The 27115-nt window shown below is 41.4% G+C and overlaps 1 protein-coding gene across 12 annotated transcripts in view; it reads left to right on the plus strand.

Annotated features, from left to right (window-relative positions):
• Positions 1–23754, plus strand: part of IRAK3 (interleukin 1 receptor associated kinase 3) — a 68066-nt gene extending 44312 nt beyond the window's left edge. For 11 of the 12 annotated variants that reach the window (XM_051845650.3, XM_008256753.5, XM_051845649.3 and 8 more), the window contains 4 exons: positions 16999–17197; positions 17441–17503; positions 17589–17753; positions 19859–23754. In XM_051845650.3, the coding sequence (XP_051701610.2) occupies positions 16999–17197; positions 17441–17503; positions 17589–17753; positions 19859–20332 (901 nt within the window). In that variant the 3' untranslated portion in view covers positions 20333–23754. The remainder of the gene's footprint in view (positions 1–16998; positions 17198–17440; positions 17504–17588; positions 17754–19858) is intronic. The other variant, XM_089308626.1, reaches the window with a different exon arrangement.
• The last annotated feature ends 3361 nt before the right edge of the window (positions 23755–27115 follow it).

Below are 27115 nucleotides of genomic sequence, written 5' to 3' on the forward strand. Positions count from 1 at the left end.
CCCTGTAGCAAAAAGCCCTCTGGTGGATGTTTCCTGTGTACTCTTTATCTTGAATCTATCCAGAAGTACATTAATATACCTGCACTGAGTATCAGGGAAAACTGGATGGAAAAGACTGCTGGCTCCTCTGAACCTTTTCCTAGAATCTTAAAGCTTTTAGTGTGCTTTTGACTTCAGTAGCAGAGGGACTTATTGCTTCCTTATTTGTTCTTTTCCCTCTGGGGAAATGAACTCCATTTGATAAGACTCTAGATTTTTAGTTAGTCTTGGATGAGCGGAGGGAGCTCCTTGTAGATGTATGCCCCTGTTCTGGTGTGGAAAATTATTTACTTTTAATGGCTCCAATCAACACAAAATTGATGCACCCTTATGGAATCTGGACATAGAGGTATTGGGAACATCCCAGCAGTTGGTGAAATCATTCATTAGGGTCAGTTCCAAAGGGCAGAGGTGACCACTCTCAACCTAAACAATTTCTTTCCATCTTGTAAGCATCACTGAGGATATACATTTTACTGAGTCAATAGCTGTCCAGAATTTTGCTGTCCATATTCTTCCTTTGGCTCAAAATAATCCTGATTTTATTTTAAATCCCATGTATCAATATATTAATTTTATTGTTTCCTTTTGAGTGGCTGTGTCCATCAAGTACTTTTCTGGAAGCTGAGTTTGAAGGAGAGAGAAGAGAGGTAGAAGGTTCTAGGTTCTGATTTTTAATGGGGAAATGGGGCTGGGCATTGTCAGGCAGCATATTAAGCCATTGCCTGCGATGCTGGCATCCCATATAGGAGTGCAAGTTCAAATCCTGGCTGCTCCACTTCTGATCCAGCTCCCTGCTATTGTGCCAGAGAAGGCACTAGAAGATGGTCCAAGTGCTTGGGCCCCTGCCACCCATGTGGGATATAAGGATGGAGTTCTTAGTTCCTAATTTCATCCTGGCCCAATATTGGCCATGGCAGCCATTTGATGTAGTGAATTGGTAGATGGAAGATTCTTTCTCTCTCTCTCCTTTCAGAATAAATAAAAAATTTTAAAACATAGACGAGAGGGACAAGGAGGACCATCAGCTAGAGCAGAGAGCAACATCTAGATGGGGAGGGGGCAGGCTTAGGGAAAGACTAAGGATAATGGGTAAAGACTTGTGCATGTAGATCTTTTAGTGGGAGCTTATGGTAAAGAAGGGAAGTAAGACAAAATTGGGCAGCTGGAGAGCATGAGCTGGGCTCTTATAAAAGAGGTCTCTGCTGATATCCTGGGGAAGTTCTGAAGCTGGAGTGGTCTTTCAGAGGTATCCCCAAATAAAAGATAGGGTGCTTGGGCTTTGCTTCCCCGTGTCTGTCCAGTCATGTTGTGGGGCTATAATTTGGATGAAGTAAGCCTCCTACCAAGGACAATTCCCAGGCTTGGTCTCCATTGTGGTCATCATCAGCCAGTCTTCTTTTTAGGGGAGCAAGAGCCTCCCAGGCACCTGAGGAGGGAACTAGGAAATGGCAGTGGAGGGAGTGACACTACACAGTCACACAGTCATGGAGGAAGATTTGACTGGATGGAGCTTTGAATAATGTGACCCAAGGATTTTTCATTTTTTGTGCTTTCCTCCTCACCCTTCTCCCATCTTTTCCTTTTAGCTGAGTATTTCTTAATGTTTCAACAAGAGACTCTAATTTACAAAGCAGATGTTCCACTTGAAATATGACTCTAAACCAATTGCTTAATGTCTATAAGTCTCGGTTTTCCCTCTACAGAATGCTAGTAGTAAATGATAGCTTCCATCTATTAGGAATAAATGACATAAGTTACTTGTGATCCTTAGCAAGGAGTACACACTGACCCCATGGGAACTCCTGCCATTATTGGTCAAGAAACTGTAGGAGTTGCACGGACAGGCTAAGCAATATGGTAGCTGATCAGTCTATTTTACTTTCTACTCTTTCACTTACAACCATCGTCAATTTACTATGTTTGGAAGTACACCCAAAAACCAAGCTCTAATTTAAGAAACCTCACATGTGTATTAATATGTCTATCAGATATTTTGAGAATCACATTCATTTTAGTTCACAAATATTTTTGGAACATCTGTTAAGTGCAGCAAATTGTGTTAGACCATAGTGGGGGAGATGTTGGTAGTAATAGTCTTGTTCTTGAAGATTCAACCTGGCGATCAGGGAGATAACACACAGAAACAGTGTACCTTTACAGTAAATGTGCCCAAAACATCATTGGCCTTAGAAGGCTTTCTCTGTTTAAAGAGTTCCAAGCCAAGTCCTGGACAGAGCAGGTCATGGCAATGGACTGGCTGAAAGAGGGGGAGGGATATTCCTGGTGGAAGCCATTATCTTTTCAAGAAAACTGAGCTAAGATCTGTCAAGTACATAACAAAAGTAAGAAAGGAATGTTTGGCTAGAGAGGAAAGAACAAGATGGGAGGAAAGCTAAGAGGAGGCTTGAGAATATGGTGGGTAGGGGAATCATATTGAGCCTTGAACACCAAAAGGGCTGAAGAACTATGTTTGATAAACTGGGCTCTAGTGAGAGACTCTGAGTATTGTCTGGGATATAGGTGGGCAATGAAAGATTCTAGAGTCTCATTGGTCATCTCATAACCTAAAAGGCAGTCAGTTCTTCCAATCCAGTGCCCCAGTTACTTATTTGAATATGCAAAACTAGAAAATCCTTTAAACAGCACTGATGGACAGAACACCCAAGGGGTAATAAAAATATGGTATGATATGGAAGAGACAGGGCTTGAATAAGAAATGTAGCTACCAATGCTTTTGATTTTTCAGTTGGTAGAGGGGATGCTGATGATTGATGCCACAAAAATACCTGAGAGGAGCATCTTATGAAGAAAGAAGGGTTATTTTATCTTATGGTTTGGAGGTTCACAGTGGCCACATTAATTCAGGCTTCTGGTGAAGCGGGAAGATGGTGGAGGGACAGTCACATGGAGAGTCATGAAGCAGAGAGGGAAGCTGAGCCAAACTTAGATAACCAACCCTCTCTCAAGAACTACCTTCCAAGGGCACACCCAATGACTTAAGGACTTCCCATTGTGCCCATTTCCAAGATGCTGAAACAAGGTTAAATCTTCACCCCTAATCCATTAACCATTAATAAAAGACATTAAGATTGAAATATCTGTGTGAATGTGTGGAGCCAAATCCTGCTTAAACCATCATAATGCCCTTCTGGGTTCTCCAGAGTTTGAAGACTCAAATGTAACATATCCATGCATGTACCTGCCTATGTCAGAGTGTGGTCTGCCAAAGTTGTGTGCATCCCATTTGAGAATTGTGGCTTTGCAAGGCTGCATGAATGTGAATCTGCCTGTTCCAGAGCACATCAGCTCCTTCCACAGCCATTGAACTCTCGCCCTTTTGCTGAGCTGCTAGCAAAGATGTTAATTAATGCCAAGTATAACTATAGATATCCTCCCTCTTATTTGCGATGTGTACACCTGTTCTCTAGAAACTGGAGTGAGACCAAGTCAGTTCATTCAAGCCGCAGAACATCTGTCAGATGGTAATGACATTCACTCCCCAGAGGTCTCTGTGAAATGTGAATTGGCTGACCCAGTTCATCCTCCCAAATCTCTTCTAAATGAGTCCTACATTTTGCTCTAAACCCGGGCCTCCTTGATTCTTGGTCTCTTTCTGTACTGCCGAGAGCTTTTAGGAGGGTATGAAATCCTGCCTCTTCTGCCTTTGTCATACTAATTTTCTGAATCTTCAAGGAAAGACAGCTTCTGGGAGGGAATGCTGTTTTATTGTACAGCTCTGATATTTGGCTCAGAAAAGAACATCTCAAAATCTATTAAACAGTGACCTTTTCTATGGATAAGTCAAAGATTTGTTTTTGTTGGTGGAGTGAGAAATGCAAGATTTTTTTTTACCTTTCTTTTCTTTTTGAAATTCAGGCTTCAGACCAGTGAGTCACAGAAGAATGTGTCATAAAATCATATGCCATTATTAAATCATGTTTTTAATGGTATGAAATAACATAGAACAATGTTTATAAAGTGAGACTAAAGGGAAAAAGCCAAATTGATGTATTACACAGCATATAACTTTGTAGAGCTACAAATTCATGTATTAAAGAAAGATTAAGACATACAAAAATATCAATCAGGGGCCAGTGTTGTGACTCAGCAGGTTAACCTGCTGCTTATAATGCTGGCATCTCATATCAGAAAACCACTTCAAGTCTAGCTGCTCCACTTCTGACCCAGCTCCTTGCTAATGTGCCTGGGAAGACAGCAAAAAATACCCAAGTACTTGGGCCCCTGCTTCCCATGTGGGAAACTCAGATGGAGTTCCTGCCTCCTGGCTTCTGCCTGGCCCAGATCTGGCCATGTGGGGAGTGAACCAGCAGATGGAAGATCTCTCTCTTTCTGTCTCTCTTTTTCTGTCACTCTGCTTGTCAAATAAATACATCTTTTTTAAAAATGGTCATGTCTTTATTTGGATAGAAAGACTATGGCTTATTTACTTTAATGCCTTATTTTTTTTTACTTCTGCTTTATGTTTTTTAAAGTTTATTTGAGGACTATGTTCTCTTATAATAAAATGTAATCTATTAGAAAAAATAACTTGGCATCATATATTTCTCCCTCAAGCCAAATAATTGGAAGTTGTTACAAGAGAGTTTCATGTTACTAAGTGAAATTCTGAAGTTATTATTTCCATCATTCTCTTTAATTTAGTCTATATGTACTGAATCTTAATAACTGTATGCCTTTATGGTTTTTAAACCTTTTTTAAAATGAAAATTTGTACAACTACTCTTCAGCAGCCTGGAGCCCAAAAGTGTGAGCCACACCTTTTGTCTCAGCAGAATGAAATAGTGTCTACACTGTCCCTGCAGAAGAGGACGGATGATGATGTGGGAGGGGTCCCCAAGTCTGTAAGGTCATGCTCTCTGGTCACAGTCTTCCCATTCGGACACTCAGCACCAACTATATAATCTGTACATATTCTTCCCTGTACTTCAGATCATCTCCACATTACTTATAATACCTAATACAATGTAAATGCTTTGTAAATAGTTGTTGTACTGTATTGTTTAGGAAATAATGACAAGGGAAAAAGTCTGTAGCTGTTCAGTACAGATCCAGCTGCTGTAGGTTTAAATACATAGTACACAAAGACATGTGAGGTGGACAGAGCTCCAAAAGGTGTGCTGAAGAGAAACAGAGGATGCATGCCACGGCAGAGGCTACAAAGAGTGTGCCTACACATCACTTCATGGGCGAGAATTCATCATAGTGCCAGGCACACAGTGAATTCATTCATGTATGATGTGGAACTTCCTGGGATTTTTTTTTCAAATATTTTTAATCTTTGTGTGGCTGAATCCACAGATGCCAGACCTGGTGATATGGAGAGCCGACTGTAAATTGAAAGAGTACTGAACAAGGAAATGGGAGAGCTAGGTTTTAGTTCTGACGCTACCATTAAGTTGTTTTGCATAGAATAAGCTGTGTCAGCCATGTGGGCCTCATTTACTGCATGTGACAAAGAAGCCGCTATTCTGTGGCAGTGATGACAAATCAGTTTCGTTTCACATTCCATCTTTGATTGATTGGTAATGACTTCCCAAGGGCAATGTTGAAAGGGAAGCTACAGTGGATATTTTCTGAACTCAACTTGTGATGTCTGCCAAGAATACAGGAGAATGTTTTGTCAACATTTGGGCCACATATTTGTCACTCCTGTGCTGCATGGTCTAACACTAACTAATGGTTTCAAATCCTCTTAACCAATTGATTATATCAACCAATATTTACTTAATATCTTTTGTAGACTTGACATTATGCTTATGAAAGCAACACTAGATGGTCTTTGTGAATATGCCAAATGATATGGTTCAGGGTGTCCAGTAGGATCTTAAGAAAGGAGAAATACCAGAATTCAGAGTCATTGAATGAAAAGGTCATAGGAGAAGTGAATCTTAGGGTTGCATGAAAAAGTTGGATAAAAATAAAGGAGGGGGAATGCTTTTGAGATGAGAGGAATAGCATAAAGCAAACTCCACAGCAGTAGTAAGCACATAAAGTTTATCTTGATTGCATTGGTGGGCACTAATATATTGGTCAGGTAGTTGATAGGCTGCAGAGAGCTCAGGGAGCTCAATGAAAACCAAAGGATTTTAGACCTGACCTCCACACCCACTGAATCACCTGTTTTTAATCCTCCCAGCAACCCTAAATTTAGGAATTATTGTTATCTCGATTTGACATGGAGAAAGCTGAGGCTTACAGGGTTAGTAACTGGCCTCTGTCACAGGGCCATAAGTGGAGAAGGGAGATGCAACAACATGTTTATATGAGCCTGACCATCGTGCCCTTACTAGAGAATTAAAGGTCAGGATTATGAGATCATGTTGGCTTCATCGGAAGAGACAGGGAAATTGGAAAGGAGAGCATAATTAGTGTGTGCAAATTTTGACATGTTGACAATGGACTCTAAGTGGAGATGCCGGTTGGCACTTGATGGGCAGATGATGCACTGGCAATCTTCACTTATTCAAGCAGTGAGAGTAAGTGGCTTTCTAAGGAAGAAATTGTCGAGGGCATGGCTGAGGAACACCCACCGGAGGAAGCAAATCCCACATTTCAGAGGTATTTTCAGCAAGTCTGGTGGTTTATTTAGCCCAAAAATGTCTTAGTAATTTGAACCCTTCAAAGAGAATATTATAAAAACAAAATTCACTTCCAGATGGTGGAATTTGAGGAGGAAGGGATTTAAAGAAAAGAATCTTGAAGAGTTGCAGTCTGTACTCCTGGCAAGAGTCCCTCACATTTTTATTTGGGAAACGAAGATGTTTTTGAATTACAGGATCACATAAAAGCATCTGAAAGTAGTAAACCTCCTTGTTACTCCCATCCAATGCCTTAGCAAGCTTAATTGTTTTCACATTTATGAATGATTTCAAATTGAAAGGCATTTTATCCTCAGCATTTTTTATCCCAGACATGCATCCCTGCTGATGTTTCCAAAGCAAGGAGATAATCTTGGGGAACATTTCTGATGTTTCCCATAAAATCATGTTGTTTAATCGGTATTACCATTTGTCCCCTGCCAAGTGAAACAATCTTGCATACAAGGGAGGTGGTCTAGGAAGGAAAGGAAGGAAGAAACCATTTAAAATGGATTTTTTTAAATGAAAGTTGATCAGAGATGTAGGGTCAGAGAGAGTGAATGTGTGGAGAATTTCCTTTGTGAAGGACTAGATAGATGGAGTGGTTGGGAAGAAGGGCTGGGGAGCTGCCACAGGCTGATGACTTCCAGCAGTCAGGACACACTCACTGCCTGAGGACCCAAGTTCCTCCTACCTCTACCCTCTAGACCTAAGAGGAATGCCCCTCCTGTGGGTGGGCCACATGCTGGCAAGGCCACACTCCCACGGGTATCAGGATATCAAAGCCTGTGGGAATGCAGTGTGTTTCTCGGACTGATCAATAGTTTCATTAACCAACCTCCTCTTTTTCCCTCTTTCCTCCCCAAAAACCTATTTTTATTTTTCAGAAACATTCTAGATGTCAACAATTCTTTCCCCTCAGAGTTTCCTATTTCCCCCCAGTGTCTTCCCTTCTCTAAAACATCCAAATATGCTCATTTTCCCAAGAGATGCCAAAACAATTAAATATTACACACGAGTAAATTGAAACTTCCCCTATTTGTTCTGTTTGCTATCACTGTACCCAAATCCCCCCACAGCATTTGTTTATATACACAGAGATCTATGTACATGTAGAAGCCATGCCAAATAGTTTCCTTTTCCCTTCATTAGCTTACACTGTCTAGAAATGTGACTTCAGTTAGGTCTGTCCAGGCCATCTCTGTAACTATTTTGACGTTTAGCTGACTCCTTGAAACTAATTAACCCAAGAGTCTTCAGATCTCCAGGGTCATCCTACAGCTTCCTGTACCTCTCTGTCACTTAAGTTGGTGTCTCTTTTAGAGATACCCAGACAACGGCCGGCGCCGCGGCTCAATAGGCTAATCCTCCGCCTTGCGGCGCTGGCACATCGGGTTCTAGTCCCGGTCAGGGCACCAGATTCTGTCCCGGTTGGCCCTCTTCCAGTCTAGCTCTCTGCTGTGGCCCGGGAGTGCAGTGGAGGATGGCCCAAGTGCTTGGGCCCTGCACCCCATGGGAGACCAGGAGAAGCACCTGGCTCCTGGCTTCAGATCAGCGCCGTGCACTGGCCGCAGCGCGGTGGCCATTGGAGGGTGAACCAACAGCAAAAAGGAAGACCTTTCTCTCTGTCTCTCTCTCTCTCACTGTCCACTCTGTCAAAAAAAAATAATAATAATAATAATAATAATAGAGATACCCAGACAAGCATTTTGGGATTTAAAGGTAGAGTAGTGAATGTAGGATAAACAATGGACACCCACATCCTTTAAAGCCCATTTTAGGGACCTTTATATGTGTCATAAACCCTACTTACTCATCTTATTTAGTGCTTGTAGGAAGCTGAAGGGGAGGGAGCAGGGGTTTGGTGCAGAGGTTGACACCCACATCCCATATCTGAGTGCCTGGGATGGATTACTGGCTCTGCTTCAAATTCCAGCTTCCTGCTAATGCACACCCTGGGAGGCAGCAGGTGAAGGCTCAAGTCCCTGGGTCACTGCTAGCCCAGTGGAGTTCCAGGTTCCCTGCTTTGACATGGCCCAGTCTTGGCTATTTTAGGTATTTTGGCAGTGAATGAGCAGATAGAAATAGATCTCTCTGTCTCTTTACCTTTCAAATAAATAAAGATTTAAAATAAAAAGGACACAAGGAGGTACACATTATCATCTGTTTACTAATGTGGAAACTGAGGCTTAGGGTGGTATTGTGATAGTGTGGTTAGAGCTGAAGTTCTACGTTTAAAAAGGAGCACCTCTTTTTTTTTTTTTTTTTTGGTAATCCTTTGAAGGAATGAATTTCTGAATTCATAGCATTTATACTTTAATGAACATTTGGTTTTATAGTACTAAACTACTTGGTAGGCCAATCTATTTGAAAATGTCTCAGTAATATCACAAAGCATCTTTCATAGTCTCTGAATTGAAACAATTTAATATACCAAGAAAAGAGTAGGGAAAACAAGTATAATGTAGTTGCATTGATCCTGTTCCTTTAAGCACAGTGATAACAATACACAGATGAGTAATATGAACCTAGTCCCCTGGCTCTCAGAGAAGTCTCTGCAACCCTTTCTGATTTGATTCTGTGTTTAGATCATGACTCTTGCCTTCAAGTTCCTTCACTTACTATTATTTGAATTTAGAGTTCATTCATGGATTCCTTCATTAGTAAATGTTTATTGACTACATAGTAGGTGTCAATCATTGGAAAACGTGGAGTTTTTAAAGGATTGATAGTCATTTAAAGCCCTCAAACCATCCGTTACGCACTGTTAATTTCCCTCTAAAAACACCCGCTTGTCATCACCACTCCTGATCTGTCCCATTCTGAACTGTGTTTAGGAGGATTTGCTGCCCTAATTAATTCTCAGTGCCTAGCTCCATCCCACTGATCTCCATCTGGTGGAATCAGTCCAGTAACCTGCAAAGAGGATATCTGGATAAAATACGATTGGGTGGATATTTACATCTTCTCAACAGTCTGCCTGACATGCTGCTTTAACAAATTTAAGTAATCAGAGAAAGTATGTATATATAAATGTATGTTAAACTATGTTAGCAGAAAACAATGTCATGCTAAAATCTACACAAGATGGTATATTTGAAAATGTAGAATCAAATGAGTTCAAGGCACTAAAAATGTGAAATAGTAACAACATATTTATTTTCAGCTTCCTAATATTAGAAATTAATAGTGGTCGTGACCTTAGGTTTCCTTTGGGCCATTAGGAGAAACATTAAGTTATTTAAGGTTGAGGTCCTTCTTAAAAAGGGAACACCTCTAGTGACTGGTCCTTTACACAGCAAGCTCAGGCTCATCAGGCACCAATGAGGCTAACACAAGTTTTACTACTATCGCTAGGTCCTGCCTAGGTTTAATGGGGGAAGAAAGACAAAGTTTCATAATCCACCAAGGGAATCAAGAGTTTTAGTTCTTATCAATCCTGGCAGGATGCAGTGTACACAGAAGTGCAGGAGTGTTGTGTGTGTGTGTGTGTGTGTGTGTGTGTGTGACTTTTCCTGTAACTTGTGGGCCTTGGGGAAACTGGAACTTGCTTTATGTAGTGAGGAGAGGCACAATATCTGGTGAGGGGTACCTTGGTGTTGCAGCAGCCATGATACATACAGCATTGTGTGTCCTGTTGCCTCAGGGTATCCCAGAGGGGTAAGTGAGGGATAAATTGGGTGGAGTCCTGCCTTTTCCCAAGAGTTTCCAGGCACTCTGGAGCTATGCTACTGTGTACCAATAACTCCCTGTAAAAATAATTTCTCTGGCTGGCACCATGGCTCAATAGGCGAATCCTCCGCCTGTGGCACTGGCACCCTGAGTTCTAGTCCTGGTCAGGGCGCCGGATTCTGTCCCAGTTGCTCCTCTTCAATCCAGCTCTCTGCTGTGGCCCGAGAGTGCAGTGGAGGATGGCCCAAGTGCTTGGGCCCTGCACCCGCATGGGAGACCAGGAGGAGCACCTGGCTCCTGCCTTCGGATCAGCGCGGTGCGCCGGCCGCAGCAAATCGGCCACAGCACGCCGGCCACAGCGGCCATTGAGGGGTGAACCAACGGAAAAGGAAGACCTTTCTCTCTGTCTCTCTCTCTCACTGTCCACTCTGCCTGTCAAAAAAATTTTTTTTTCTCTTTAGGTAGCATGTATTTAGCCTGTTAAGATGCCTGTATACTACATTTGTGTGCCTGGGTTGTATCACCAGCTCCTGCCCCGACTCTGGCTTCCTGCTAATGCAGACTCTTGGAGCCAGCAGGTGATGGCTCAACAAACTGGACTCATGCACCAACATGGGATACCTAGATTGAATTCCTGGCTCCTGGCTCTGGCCCCAGCACAGCACATCCATTGTGGGCATTTGAGGAGTGAGCCAGAAGATGGTATCTCTTTTTGTCTGTCTCTCACTGTCTTTCCAAATGGAGGAAAAATACACACACACATATATGTATATATACGCAATAGTGCTCTGACATGTTAAAATGTTATTTTCACTTAAATTCAAATCCTGCATTATATTCTACAGATTCTCTTTGATTTATGTCCTGGTAAACCCACTGTGAAGTTGAAACTACCATGAATCAAAAATGCATTTACGGCCGGTGCTGCGGCCCACTAGGCTAATCCTCCGCCTTGTGGTGCCGGCACACTAGGTTCTAGTCCCGGTCGGGGCACCGGATTCTGTCCCAGTTGCCCCTCTTCCAGGCCAGCTCTCTGCTGTGGAGGATGGCCCAAGTCCTTGGGCCCTGCACCCTATGGGAGACCAGGATAAGTACCTGGCTCCTGCCATCGGATCAGCACGGTGCACCAGCCGCGGTGGCCATTGGAGGGTGAACCAACGGCAAAGGAAGACCTTTCTCTCTGTCTCTCTCTCTCTCACTGTCCACTCTGTCTGTCAAAAAAAAATGCATTTACTATATCTAACCTACCGAACATCGTAGCTTAACCTTGCCTACTTAAACCTTGCTTGGAACACTTACATTAGCCTACAACTGGGCAAAATCATCTAACACAAAGTATGTTCTATAATAAAGTGTTGAATGCATCATAATGTATGGAATACCAGAATCCAAAAACTGCTGACAGCCGAGAACACTGTGGAGCACTGGTGGTTTTCCCTTATGAACATGGGACCTCTGGGAACTACGCTCACTGCTGCTGCCTGGCATCATGAGGGAGCCTCAGATATTGCCAGCATGGGAAGAGAACAAACTTCAAAACTGGAAGTGCGATTTCTACTGAATGCATATCACTTTTGCACCATTATTTTTTGAAGAGATTTATTTATTTATGTGAAAGGCAGAGTGATAGATGGAGCAGAAAGTCAGATAGAGAGATATCTTCCATCTGCTGTTCACTCCCCCAAATAGATGCAAGAGCCAGGTCTGGTCCAGACCAAAACCAGGAATGTGGAACTCCATCCAGGTCTCCCACGTGGTTGGCAGGGATCCAGGCACCCGGGCCATCATCTGCTGCCTTCCCAGGTGCATTAGCAGGGAGCTGGGTAGAAAAAACTCTTTGTGCCTTTATATAGTTAAAAAATAATAAACTGAGCCATCGTAAGTTGGGGACCATCTATAAGTATGTACCTTTGGTTAGGTTTAAGGCCCAAGAGTTTGAATGAGAGAAGAGTGGGAGACCGTAAAGAAGCTCCTGGCTCCTGGCTTTGGGTTGGCCTAGTTCCAGACATGGTGGCCATTTGAGTAGTGAACCAGCAGATGGAAGACCTTTCTCTCTCTCTCTCCCTGTCTGTAACTCTGCCTCTCAAACAAAGAAATAAATCTTTAAAAAGGGGTGGAGAGGAGAAGACAAACTGGTGAGCAAAGAAAACAATTCTCACTATCAAGTAGTTTTGATGATTCAGGTTCCCCAAAATAACTGTTCTAGAAACCTGTCTTAATAGAGAGATTAAGAAATGTCCCCAGAATTGGGATACAAACTCACCACCTGTGTAAGATTCTCCCCACTAGGGCCAGCATTGTGGCATAGTGAGTTAAGTCACTGTCTGCAGTGCCAGCATCCCATTTGGTACCAGTTAGTGTTCCAATTGCTTCATTTCTGATCTACCTCCTGCTAATACTCCTGGAAAAGTGGCAGAAAATGTTCCAAGTGCTTGGGCTTCTGCACCCACATAGGAGACCTGGAAGAAGCTTCTGACTCCTGGCTTCTTCCCAGCTCCAGCCATTGCAGAGATTTGGGGAGTGAACCAGCAGACAGAAGATATTCATTCTCATTCTCATTCTCATTCTCATTCTCATTCTCATTCTCTCTCTCTCTCTCTCTAATTCTGCCTTTCAAATAAAATACATAACTCTTTGAAAAAAAGATTCTCCCCACTTCCTCAATGTACAACCCAGAATCTTTCTGCTGAAAGAATGATCTAGAGAGGTGGTGGCCTCCCTTGCAGGAAATAGTCTTATGGCAAATAGTAGGAAATACAGAATATAGGAATATTAAATTCAAGGTGTGGACCAACACCTGTCTCTTGCCTGTTTCTTTGGTGGCTACCATAGTTAGCAGTCTGCCCTTGTGTGTTGTATTATTATGATTCTAATTATTTTTATGTTGTCTTTATTAGTCTGTTTTCATGCCACAGCATAAATCTATTCAGTTGACCTCTATGGTAGAACATACTTTATGCTCGAACATTGTATTTAAGTTTGAAGCAGGGGAATTAATTAGGATAGAAATTGATTGTTCAAGTGCTTTTTGCAAATTTTACCTCCCTGAAACAGGACATCCTTCTTCCTCAGCTACCATTAACCTTTATTTACAACAGAATAATCGCTGGGCTCAAAATTTAGGTAAACACTGAAGTCTTCTGGGAAATGACTTGTCTTTCCACCAAATGTCACTGTTCAATGTGTAAATGCATCCTCTGAAATAACTTCATGTCCTGTTGGTGACCTCTCCCTGACCCGAGGTCCTCTGTGGTGTTTTTTTTCCTGGTGTGTGACACATTGTGGTTCCTCCATTCACCCCCGACTAACTTTCACAGCAATGTGACTCATCAGCTGCTGACAGTGGTTTCCTGGTGTCACTGAATGTCCAATAAGTGGACTAGAATACAAGTTTTGTTGTTACTTTTACTTTTTTAAAAAAAATTGCACTGAGAAAAGATTCGGGGATTTTTAGGTGTTTCACAAGTTCATCTTGGCCTTCTCATCAGTGTGAATTGTTAATAGGGTTTTATAGCTTCTTTAGAGCTGGGGTGTAGGATGAAGAGGGCTTGATGTTTAACACTGAAACATCTGGCATTCAGAGGTGTATGTTTGGCCTGGCAGATAAGACACCACTTGAGAAGCTTGCATCCCATATAAGAGTGCCTAGTCTTAAGTCTCAGCTCTAATCCTAGTTCCAGCTTTCTGCTAATGCAGAAACTGAGAGGCATCAGGTGATGGTTCAAATACTTTGGTTCCTGACACCCTCATAGGAGACCTGGATTGAGTTCCCAGCTTTGGCCTGGCCCAACCCAGCCATTGTAGGCATTTGGGGGAATGAACCAGCAGATGGGAGATTTTATCTCTCTGGGTGTATATGTGTCTTTCAAATAAAATAAAAAATAATTTTTTTTTAAAAAAGGAAATAGAATCTGGAATTCAGAGCTTTTCTACACCACAGTGAGGGCTGTGGAAGTGGCCCTCCGTGTGGCAGAGAAACTGGAGGGCAGCAGCTTGGGTCCTGGCGATGAGAACTGGTGAAACTTTCTGCCCAGCTCCCTGTCCTGGTCAGTCTGGAAAACTCTTGCTTTCTCATACCCCAGCACTTTGAGACAGTGCAACGTCAGAAGCCCCAGGCTTGATATGAGTGAGTGCTGTACACACCTGTGGAAGAAGTCATTCTGAACTAAATGCCCTTGTCTACTGCTGGAGAGAAAGTGGAATCTGACTCTAGACATTTAATTCAGTATGTCTTTATTTTGTCTTCAGAGGAATGTCAGGATGGTCATGTTCTAAATGAGAAAGTGAGCAAACTGGGGAGGGATGGAGTAGAAGGTGCTGTGCAAGACCCATACTCCAGGAACTGCTTGGTTTTGGGGGAGAAAACACAGGCAAGGAGAAAGATAAGGACTGTTCTCATTGATAGAAGTCCTGGGGTCAATCCTCTCTTTCTCCCCATAAATGCACGAAGCACACAACAGATAAAGAGCCCTAGGCTCATGCCTGGGGTGGGATCTTGGGATTTTTTAATTGTCTTGCCACCCTTAGAGGAGAAAGAAGTGAAATGAAGTTTAAAGTGTGTCTTTCTATATCTTTAAGGGATCCTTGAGAGTCCCTTCATTGTGTCTGTTGTCCTGTCAGTCCTAGACAAAGTCTGGATTAGAATTCTTGAGACACAGCTTCAAACATTGGGCTGTGCTCCTAAATCCTCTAAATAGAAGGAGGACCCTGCATCCTCTGGATATTACTAACACTGAGAATTCAAATTTGTGGAATTAGGGCCTTTCTGATGGCCTATTTGTATAGGGACAGCAAAGACTTCTGAAACTTGTATGACCCAGTATTTGTTCAGAATTAAGAATCCCAGTAGCTGTTACCACCTTTATTTTTTGTTTTTAAAAAATTTCTATCAATTTATCTTCATTTTATTTGAAAGACAGAGAGAGGACAGATGGAAAGAGATAATGCATCCCCCACTTCACTCCTCGAATGCCCACAATAGCCAGGAACCTGGATCTCCATATAAGTTTCCCACACGGATGGCAGGGACCGAAATACTTGATTCGTCATCTGCTGCCTCCCAGGGTGTGCATTAGAAGAAAGCAGGAGAGAAAGCAGGTATCCAGGACTCAAACCAAACACTTCAAAATGAGGTACGGGTGTCCCAAGCAGCCACTTAACCACTGTATCAGATATCCACCCCACTGTTACCACTTTTAATAATAGTATATAGTACACAAATATACTTCTTGGCTTCTTAGCTGGGCTGGGCTGGCCTGGCACATGAGATCTTCAGAACGTTTGTAGAAAATATTTATTATGAAAAAAACGATACATGATTTCTGAAAAAAACTCTTCACCAATAAACTTGTCTTTTATATCCTTTTCTCCAAAAGATTTTTTATTTACCCCATAGTAAATACTTTCATTTCAGGAAGCCAAAAGCAAGATTTGAATAGCCTACCTGCTCTGTCAATATCCATCTGCTCTCTCTCAAAAAAACCCTGAAAGGCAGAGGTGGGAGGGGGGGAGAGAGAGGGGAGGGGAGAGGAGGGGAGGGGAGAGGAGGGGAGGGGAGAGGAGGTCTCCCATTGGCAGTATCTTGGGGCTGGTCCAGGCTCCTGGTATCCCATATGGGACGCAGAGACCCAGCTACTTGAGCCATCAGCTGCAGGAAGCTGAAATCAGAAGTAGAGTCAGGACTCGAACCCAGGCACTCTGATACAGGGTACAGTCATCTTCCAGGCAGTATCTTAACTGTTACATCAAATTCCAACCTCTATCTTCTAAGTGATTAATAATCGTTATTTTAGCTACTTTTAGCATTAGCATGTGCTAGGCAGTGCATTTTAACTCCCCCTGTAAGTCTATAAATTCTGTTGCTCTCCTCCTTTCACATGTGGGAAGAGAAGGCACTGAGTTTTGTGGAGTGAAGTAATTTTGTGTGACCAGTGGTCACACAGCCAGGGAAGGGCAGAGTTGGACCCACTCCCAGCTGTGCCCTATGTGACATGCATCCCTCTCTTGGCTTCCCCTTTCCTGTCCCTGCTCTTACAGCCCTAGGAAGGTAAAAGAAATCTAATGCTTATCCTCACCAAGATGTCAAGTGATTATTAAAGTTTTCATGTGATCATTGAATATAAGCATTTTGTCTTTGCTTCTGTAGTTGTTTATATTTTAAATGAGATTCAAAGACAATAAAAGCCCAAGAGATACAAAAATGATGCAGGGCTCTCATTAAGTCAGGGCCTACAAAAGATTCCTGAAATCATTCCAGGTGAGTGGCTCTGTGCCAGGCATTCCACAGTGCAGTTCTGTGCGCTTCACACTTGTTAGGTGCTTAACACTTAATTCACATTCTCCTTAAGTGTAAGAAAAGTATGGAGAAAGCTGCACTGGTTATCTTATCTTTAGCTTTTCTTATTGACAAATCAGTGGCTTTATTCACCATCTCCTTTTATGTGTCTACAAATTTGAAATGATAATTATGACCATGTCAGGTTTTCATTTTAGGTTTTATGCAATACTTGGGCTTACATCTTAAGAAAAATGAAAAAAGTGTTCTTTAATTCATGGGAATCTATGTTTGACTTTATTATATCAACATTTCTAATTAACCAGTTAAAAAGTTGAGGTTGCCCTAAAATCTTTCATGGAAACACCTTCTGATGTCTTGTCTTGCTTGTTGTTTTGATCACAATTTTAGTGCAAACATACTTTTGGATGATAAGTGTGAACCCAAACTAACTGATTTTGCCATGGCACACTTCCGATCCCACCTTGAACACCAAAGTTCTACCATAAGCGTGGCCAGCAGCAGCACTAGACATCTCTGGTACATGCCAGAAGAGTACATCAGACAAGGGAAACTCTCAGTGAAAACAGACATCTACAGCTTTGGGATTGTAAGTACCAACAACTAGTTAACAAAGGAGCAGAATGCATTGTCAAGAGGATTCTACATTCTAAAAATGCATTTTCTTTCAAAGAACTTTAACTTTTAGACTTACTGATTTCGTGTTATTGTCATACACATTAATTTTGCATAATCCATGTAGTAATATAAAATCATCCTTGTCATAATTAACAGTCACAAGTTGTGCCTATAAATTTAACATATGCTTTCACTTTCTATATATTTCTTGTAGGTAATAATGGAAATCTTGACAGGCTGTAGAGTGGTGTTAGATGATCCCAAACATATTCAGCTGGTAAGAGCTGCCTTCATACTGGCATCTATCTTTTGGTCACTTTTCTGATGGGGTTCTAAATGATTGGGTTGTCTCCTCTTCTTAGAGGGATCTCCTTATGGAATTGATGGAGAAGAGAGGCCTCGATTCATGTTTCTCACTTCTAGATAAGAAAGTATCTCCCTGTCCTCGGAATTTCTCTGCCAAGCTGTTCTCTCTGGCAGTCCAGTGTGCTGCGACGCGAGCAAAGTTAAGACCGTCAATGGATGAGGTGCGTGTATGCATGGCTTTATTCAGAACTCATAAAAATGCAAATTGAGTGAGTTGTATACATCAGTGATGTTTCTGAAGATTTATTTATTTATTTGGAAGGCAGAGAAGGAGAGGGAGAGACAGAGAAAAAAAAGAGATCTTCCATTCACTGGTTCACTCCCCCAAAAGGCCATAACAACCAAGGCTGGACCAGGCTGAAGCCAGAAGTGAGGAACACCACCTAAATCTCTTACATAGGTAGTAGGGGCCCAAGCACTGCTGCTTTTTTATGAAAATTAGCAGGAAAATGGCTCAAAAGTAAAGCAGGTGACATTTCAATATAAGATGCCAGCTTTGCAAGTGGTGGCTTGATGCACTGTGCCACAATGCTGGCCCTATTTAAGTGAATTGTTTATTGATGTGACAAATTCTCCAACGGAGAATTCAAACTTACTAGCTTTTCTATTTTAAAAATTCACATAATTTGAAACTATGTGAGAGGTCACTATTGGATGGAACCAGAGCACTGTAAAACAATTCAATGATGTTATAAATTAGTAGTTTATAGAGAATATTTTACTGAGTCTTTATTAAGAGATATGGCCCATTCAAAATGCAGTATAAATATCTTTTTTTGTGTGTGTCAATTTCTTTTATTTTTTTAAAATTTATTTGTCCCAGAATTTAATCATGGTTCCATTTATTTATTTACATGAATAAACAAAAATTTAAAGTATGTCCCAACAGTGACCAAGACTCAGTGACTCTCAAATTCAGTCAGAAGGAGTCAGGCCAGTAACTGCAATTTTAGTCTAGTAGGATAAGCGTCATGATGGATGTAGCTCAAGCTTATGTGGGAGCATAGTGTCAGAATACATGCCAGCCTGTGGAAGCTTCTGGATGGAAGTGACGGCTTAGGTCTGGTCTGAAAGGCAGCTGGATTTAGGTAGCAGTAATTCTTATCCGATCAGCGTCTCCACAGGCTCTGCGCATGGTGCTCAGAAAGTTAAGAATTTGGAGGATTTTGGATTTCAGATTCTTAGATTAGGCATGCTCAACCAGTAAAATCTGTGCAAATCTTCCAAAACCTGAAACACTGCTGGGCCTAATCATTTTGGATAAGGAATACTCAACCTGTAATAATGTCGTTTGGGCAGCTTAAGGAAGATAAAACACATGAACATGCTTTGTAAATTGTAAAGCTCCCTTCGTGAATTTTTCAAGTAATGTGTGTGTGATGGTATATTGTATGTTTTATTATATTAAGTGCAGGGTTCCCAAATCTGGCTGCACATCCAAATATCTGGAAAGTTTTTTAAATACTGATGCCTGAGTCCTTGTTTCCTTGTTTTTTGAATGACAGTCTTTAGGTGGGGGCCAAAGGATTTGTGTTTTAAGAAAGGTCCTTGTCCAGCACCACGGCTCACTAGACTAATCCTCCGCCTTGCGGCACCGGCACACCAGGTTCTAGTCCCGGTCGGGGCGCCGGATTCTGTCCCGGTTGCCCCTCTTCCAGGCCAGCTCTCTGCTGTGGCCAGGGAGTGCAGTGGAGGATGGCCCAAGTGCTTGGGCCCTGCACCCCATGGGAGACCAGGATAAGTACCTGGCTCCTGCCATCGGATCAGCGCAGTGCGCCGGCCGCAGCGCACCAGCCGCGGCGGCCATTGGAGGGTGAACCAAAGGCAAAGGAAGACCTTTCTCTCTGTCTCTCTCTCTCACTGTCCACTCTGCCTGTAAAAAAAAAAAAGAAAGAAGAAAGGTCCTCTGGGTTCTGGCATTTAAGAACTACAAATTAGGTCCACCATTCCAATTCCCCACATACTGCGATTGAAGTAAAAAATGTAAAGAGAGTTTCTTAAGGCCACAAAGCCATTGGATGGCAAATCAAGGGCTAAAATTGGGACATTTTATATATAATACATTGCCATTTCTTTTACATTTTGCCTCCAGTCACTTAATTTACATATCAGAAATAAAGAGGTTTAGCAGATCTTTAAAATCCTTTCTAATTCAAAATTTTATACTTTAAAATTTAATGAAAACGAGAGAAGATTCTTTAATAGGCAGATAGAGGGAAGGTTATTCAAGCTTAACTCAGTGTTGGTTTGCTTCTTTGCTCTTTAGGTCCTGAATGCCCTGGAAAGTGCCCAAGCCAGCTTGTATTTTGCCGAAGATCCGCCCATGTCCCTGAAGTCCTTCAGATGTCCTTCTCCTCTGTTCTTGGATAATGTACCAAGTATTCCCATGGAAGATGATGAAAACCAGAATCATCATTCACCACCTCATGATAAAAGTTTGCAGGAAGATCGAATGACTGAGAAGACTCCTTTTGAGTGCAGCCAGTCTGAGGTTACATTTTTGGGCCTGGACAGGAACACAGGGAGCAAGATTGCAAAAGATACTTTCAACACGCCCATTTCCTGTGAAGAAAGATGGCTCCCAGAGCATGCAGTTCCCTCCCAGGACTTAGGGGCCTCTGAGATACACACGAGCTCCTCTTCAGATGCTCCAGACCATTCTTGTAGGAGCAGGCCAGTGGGGGCCAGCTGTTCCTCTCAGGTCTTCTTGACCAAACATGAACAGTACAAAAATGAGTAAATGTCAACAGAAGATAAAGAAAAAGCAAGCGTTGCCTAAGCTAAGGATAGGTTTTGGCTTGGGAAGATGCTCCCTCCTGTAAATAATGCTGAGAGTGATCAACAGTGAATTTGAGTAATGCAAATGAACACTGGGAAAAATTCCATTTCTTCATTCCCACTCCAACAACAGAGTGGCTTAAAAAAACCCTTCTATCAGGATAATTGCCTCATGGTCAAACCCAGGCTAAATATGAACCATTCAAAATTGTTCGAGATCATCAGTTCTGACGTCAGCCAAACAGATCAAAAACTACTAGAAAGGGACTGGATTCTCCATCATCATCAGTGACTTCTGAGAGCCTCCGTCTGCTGAGTACATTCCGTTGGAATCCATTGTTTGGTTTAGGTCTCCTGTCTGGGATATAGGAAGTATTTAATTTGTAAATGTTAATAGATCCTTTCTGAAAGAATTACCTTTGTATTTTGATTGGCCCTTAGTATATTTCCATTCATCCCTGTTGAGCCTGCTTCTCTGGAGATGAGCCAGATTCACATTGGCAATGACATATTCTGTGTAGAGAGGGGATTTCTGCCTAAGATCTGTATTTCTGTGTTAAAACACTTAGCATGACTTATCACATACAATGAAACTATTGATTCCTATTATAGTTGTATTGTTGCCTTCTTTTTGCAAACTTGGAGACCAATAATTACATATTGAATAGAATGTATGAAATTTTATTCAAGTATTTTTGTTCCTGAGAGAACAGTTGATCACAAGGGCTGAACTCAGCTCTTTTAAAAAAAAATGATTAAGTTGTAAAGTTTCATGTATTTCATGTATATGGATTTAGGAACATAGTGATACTCCCCACCCATTCTCCAATGCTTCTCCCACCTCCCTTTCCCATTCCTACTCATAATTTTTATAAAGATCCATTTTAGGTTTATTTAATGACCAAAAAGTTAACCCTATACTAAGTAAAAGAGTTCAACAAATAGTGTGAAGAAAAAAACACTGTTCTTCAACAAAAGAGAAAAGGGCTGTAAACAATCATTGAATCTCAAAGTGCCCATTTCACTCCAATACATTACATTTTAGGTACTCTGTTACCTTGGATCAGGAAGAACATATGATATCTGTCTTTTTGAGACTGGCTTATTTCACTAAGTATAATGGTTTCCAGTTGTATCCATCTTGTTGCAAAAGACAGAATTTCACTTTTGGTTTACAGCTGAGTAGTACTCCATAATGTATATATGCCATAATTTCTTTATCCAGTCAACAGTTGATGAACATCTGGGTTGATTCTGTATCTTTGCTAGTGTGAATTGTGCTACAATGAACATGGGAGTACAGATAACTATTTTTTTAGAAACCTTTTATTTAATGAATATAAATTTCATGAGTATATCTTTAGGAATACAGTGATTCTTCCTACCATACCCACCCTCCCACTCCCACTCCCTCCCCTACTCTTCCTCCCTCTCCCATTCCCAGTCTCATTCTCCATTAAGATTAATTTTTAATTAACTTTATACACAGAAGACCAACTCTGTACTAAGTAAATATTTCAACTATTTGCATATACACACACACTAAATATAAAAAACTGAGAACAAGTTTTACAGTTGAATTTCATAGTACAGCTCATTTAAGAAAGAGGTCTTGCATGAGGAGTAAGTGCACAGTGACTCTTGCTGTTAATTTAATAATTAACACTCTTATGTATTATGTCAGTGATCACCCGAGGCTCTTGCTGTGAGTTGCCCAACTATGGAAACATTTTGAGATCACAGTCTCTGTCAGTATTTAGGCAAGACCGGGAGCAAAGTGGAGGTTCTCTCCTCCCTTCAGAGAAAAGTATGTCTTTCTTTGATGTCCCCTTCTTTTCCACTGGGGTCTCATGAAGATGCTTTCTGTAGGATATTTTTTAAGATTTATTTTATTTATTATTTGAAAGTCAGTGTTACACAGAAAGAGGAGAGGCAGAGAGAAAGAGAGATCTTCCATCCAATGGTTCACTCCCCAATTGGCAGCAATGGCTGGAGCTGCGCAAACCCGAAGCCAGGAGCCAGAACCTTCCTCCGGGTCTCCCACGTGGGTGCAGGGTCCCAAGGACTTGGGCCATCCTCTACTGCCCTCCAAGGCCATAACAGAGAGCTGGACAGGAAATGGAGCAGCTGGGTCTTGAACAGGCGCCCATATGGTATCCCTGCACTTTAAGCTAGGGTGGTAACCCACTGCGCCACAGCGCCGGTCCCACTGTAGGATATTTAAAAAAATTTTATTTGCCACAGTGTCTTGGCTTTTCATGCCTGAAATGCTCTCATGGGCTTTTCAGCATGACCAGAATGCCTTAAGAGCTAATTCTGAGATCAGAGTGCTATTTTTTTTTTTTCAGAGTGCTATTTAAAGTGATTGTCATTCTATGAGTATACTGTGTGGCCTACTTCCCATGTTGGAGCATTCTCTCCTTTTTATTTCTATCTATTCTTATTACTTGACACTAGATCATATTTATATAATCACTTTAACACATAATTTGGTCACTTTAATACTTGAGTTGGCATTTTTACCACTCAAGTTAATGGGATTTGGGGTACCAAAGGAAGTTTAAACTGTACACTTAAAAGTAAGTCTGCAGGCGTGTATGCAGATCTATAGAGCTTCCCTCTCTTATTCCCATTGTTATTTCCTGAGATTTATTTTTTAATTGACTTTATACACATATGATTAATTCTGTGTTAGGTAAAGACTCTAACCAATGGTATTCAGAAAGAAAAAAAAAACTAGAGCTGTTCCTCAATAGTCATGATAAGGGCTGTTCAGGTCATTGATTTTCAAAGTATTCAAAGTGTCAGTTTCACTTTTTCAGGTTTCCTTTTAGGTGCTCTATTAGTTCTCACCAATCGGAGAACATATGGTATTTGTGCCTTTGGGACTGGCTTATTTGACTAAGTATTATGTTTTTTAGAATATTCCATTTGTTGCAAATGACTGGATTTTCAGATTTTTTTAACAGCTGTGTAGTATTCCATGCAGTACATATCCCGTAGTTTGTTTATTCAGTCTTCAGTTGATGGGTATTTAGGTAGATTCCATGTTTTAGCTAAAAATGGGGGTGCAAACTCTTTTTTTTTATTTGCTGATTTCATTTCCCTTGGGTAAATTCCAAGGAATGGTATGGTTGGGTCATATGGTAGGACTATATTCAGATTTTTGAGGTTTGTCCAAACTGTCTTCCATAGTGATTTACCAGTTTACATTCCCACCAACAGCGAATTAGAGTGCCTTTTACCCCACATCCTTGTCAATATTTGTTGTTTGTTGATTTCTGTATGTAAGCCATTCTAACAAGGGTGAGGTGAAACCTCATTGTGGTTTTTTTTCATTGCTTTTTTTAACTTTTATTTAATAAATATAAATTTCCAAAGTACAGTTTATGGATTACAGTGGCTTTGCCTGTGTATACAAAGGCTGTTGATTTTTGTGCATTGCTTTTTTTTTTTGTGGCTATTGTGAATGGGATTGATCTTAGAAGTTCTTCCTCAGCCGTGGCATTGCCTGTGTATACAAAGGCTGTTGATTTTTGTGCATTGATTTTATATCCTGCTACTTTGCCAAACTCTTCTATGAGTTCCAATAGTCTCTTAGTAGAGTTCTTTGGATCCCCTAAGTAGAGAATCATATTATCTGCAAAGAGGGATAGTTTGACTTCCTCTTTTCCAATTTGTATCCCTTTAATTTCTTTTTCTTGCCTAATAGCTCTGGCTAAAACTTCCAGAACTATATTGAATAGTACTGGTGAGAGTGGGCATCCCTGTCTGGTACCAGATCTCAGTGGAAATGCTTCCAACTTTTCCCCATTCAATAGGATGTTGGCCGTGGGTTTTTCATAAATTGCTTTGATTGTATTGAGGAATGTTCCTTCTATACCCAGTTTGCTTAGGGTTTTCATCATGAAAGGGTGTTGTATTTTATCAAATGCTTTCTCTGCATCTATTGAGATAATCAGATGGTTTTTCTTTTTTTTTTTTTTTTTTTTGGACAGGCAGAATGGACAGTGAGAGAGAGAGACAGAGAGAAAGGTCTTCCTTTGCCGTTGGTTCACTCTCCAATGGCTGACGCGGCCGGCACGCTGCGGCCGGCGCACCGCGCTGATCCGATGGCAGGAGCCAGGAGCCAGGTGCTTTTCCTGGTCTCCCATGGGTTGAAGGGCCCAAGCACCTGGGCCATCCTCCACTGCACTCCCTGGCCACAGCAGAGAGCTGGCCTGGAAGAAGGGCAACCGGGACAGAATCCGGCGCCCCAACCGGGACTAGAACCCGGAGTGCCGGCGCCACTAGGTGGAGGATTAGCCTAGTGAGCCGCGGCGCCGGCCAATCAGATGGTTTTTCTTCTGCAGTCTGTTAATGTGGTGTATCACATTGATTGATTTGTGAACATTGAACCTTCCCTACATACCCTGGATAAATTCCACTTAGTCTGGGTGGATGATCTTTGATGTGTTGTTGCATTCTATTAGCCAGAATTTTATTGAGGATTTTTACATCTATGTTCATCATGGAAATTGGTCTGTAATTTTCTTTCTTTTTTTAATTTTATTTATTTATTTTTTATTTTTTGACAGGCAGAGTGGACAGTGAGAGAGAGATAGAGACAGAGAGAAAGGTCTTCCTTTGCCTTTGGTTCACCCTCCAATGGCCGCCGCGGCTGGTGCGCTGCGGCCGGCGCACTGCGCTGATCCGATGGCAGGAGCCAGGTGCTTCTCCTGGTCTCCCATGGGGTGCAGGGCCCAAGCACTTGGGCCATCCTCCACTGCACTCCCTGGCCACAGCAGAGAGCTGGCCTGGAAGAGGGGCAACCGGGACAGAATCCGGCGCCCCGACCGGGACTAGAACCTGGTGTGCCGGCGCCGCAAGGCGGAGGATTAGCCTAGTGAGCCGCGGCGCAGGCCAATTTTCTTTCAATGCTGCATCTTTCTCCGGCTTAGGGATTAAGGTGATGCTGGCTTCATAGAATACTTCTGAATAGTTTGAGAAGAATTGGAGTTAGTTCTTCTTTAAATGTCTGGTAGAATTCAGCAGTGAATCCATCTGGTCCTGAGCTTTTCTTTGTTGGGAGGGCCTTTATTACTGATTCAATTTCTGTCTCAGTTATGGGTCTGTTTAGGTTTTCTGTGTCTTCATGTTTCAATTTAGGTAGGTTGCATGTGTTCAGGAATCTATCCATTTCTGATAGATTTCTGTTTGCTGGCATACAACTCTTTGTAGTAATTTCTGATGATTCTTTTTATTTCTGTGGTGTCTGTTGTTACATTCCCTTTTTCATCTCTGATTTTATTTATTTGGGTCTTTTTTTTTAGTTAGTAGGGCCAATTGTGTCAATTTTGTTTATTTTTTCAAAAAATCAGCTCTTCATTTGGCTGATCTTTTCTAACATTTTTTTTATTAAATCCTGTTGATTTCTTCTTGGATTTTAATTATTTCTCTTCTCCTAGTAGTTTTGGGTCTGGTTTGCTGTAGTTTTTCTACATTTTCTACATTTCTGCATTGGTAGCTCATTTATTTGGTGCCTTTCCAATTTCTTGATGTAGGCACCTATTGCTATAAACTTTCCCTTAACACTGCTTTTGCTGTATCCTGTAAGTTTTGATATGTTGTGGTGTTATCCTCATTTACTTCCAGAAAGTTTTTGATTTCTCTTTTGCTTTCTTCTGTGACCCAGTGTTCACTCAGGAGCATGTTGTTCAATCTCCATGTGTTTGCATATGCTCTAGGGCTTCCTGAGTTGCTAATTTCCAGCTTCATTCCACTGTGGTCTGAGAAGATGCATGATATGATTTCGATTCTTTTGAAGTTGCTGAGACTTGCTTTATGGCCTAATATGTGGTCAGTCCTAGAGTAGGTCCCATGAACTGCTGAGAAGAATGTAAATTCTTTAAGCGTAGGATTAAAACTTCTATAGATATCCGTTAGATCCATTTGTGCTATAGTGTCGATTAAATCTGTTTCCTTGTTGATCTTCTTTCTGGTTGATCTGTCTATTGAGAGTGGAGTATTGAAGTCCCCCAATACTATTGTATTGGAGTCTATTTCTCCCTTTAAGTCCCTTAACATATCTTTTAAATAAACTGGTGCCCTGTAATTAGGTGCATAAACATTTATAATAGTTACATCTTTCTGTTGAATTGATCCCTTAATTATTACATAGTGCCCCTCTTTGTTTCTCTTAACAGTTTTTGTGTTAAAATTTATTTTGTCTGATATTAATATGGCTACACCAGCTCTTTTTTGGTTTCTGTTAGCATGGAATATCTTTTTCCAGCATTTTACTTTCAATCTGCATGCATATTTGTTGGAAAGATGTGTTTCTTGTAAGCAGCAAATAGATGTGTTTTGTATTTTAATCCATTCAGCCAGTCTGTGTCTTTTAACTGGAGAGTTGAGGCCATATATACTCAATGTGACTATTGATAAGTAGTGACTTTGCCCTGCCATTTTTCTAAAGATTTCTAATATATGCTTTGAACTTCCTGTGATCTTTTACTGGGAGGTTTTCTTCCTTTATCTTCTTTCATATTGATGGCCATGTTTCTGTGTAACACATCTTTAAGCATCTTTTGTAGGGCTGGACAAGTGGTGACAAATTCTTTCAATTTCTGTTTGCTATGAAAGGTCTTCATTTCACCATCATTCACAAAGGAGAGCTTTGCAGGATATAATATTGTGGACTGGCAGTTTTTTTCTCTCAATACCTGGACTATATCTCACCATTCCTTCCTAGGCTGTATGGTTT

Source organism: Oryctolagus cuniculus, chromosome 11, assembly GCF_051225735.1.
Source record: "Oryctolagus cuniculus isolate XC-2025 breed Fujian yellow rabbit chromosome 11, ASM5122573v1, whole genome shotgun sequence".
Classification (NCBI taxonomy): Eukaryota; Metazoa; Chordata; class Mammalia; order Lagomorpha; family Leporidae; genus Oryctolagus; species Oryctolagus cuniculus.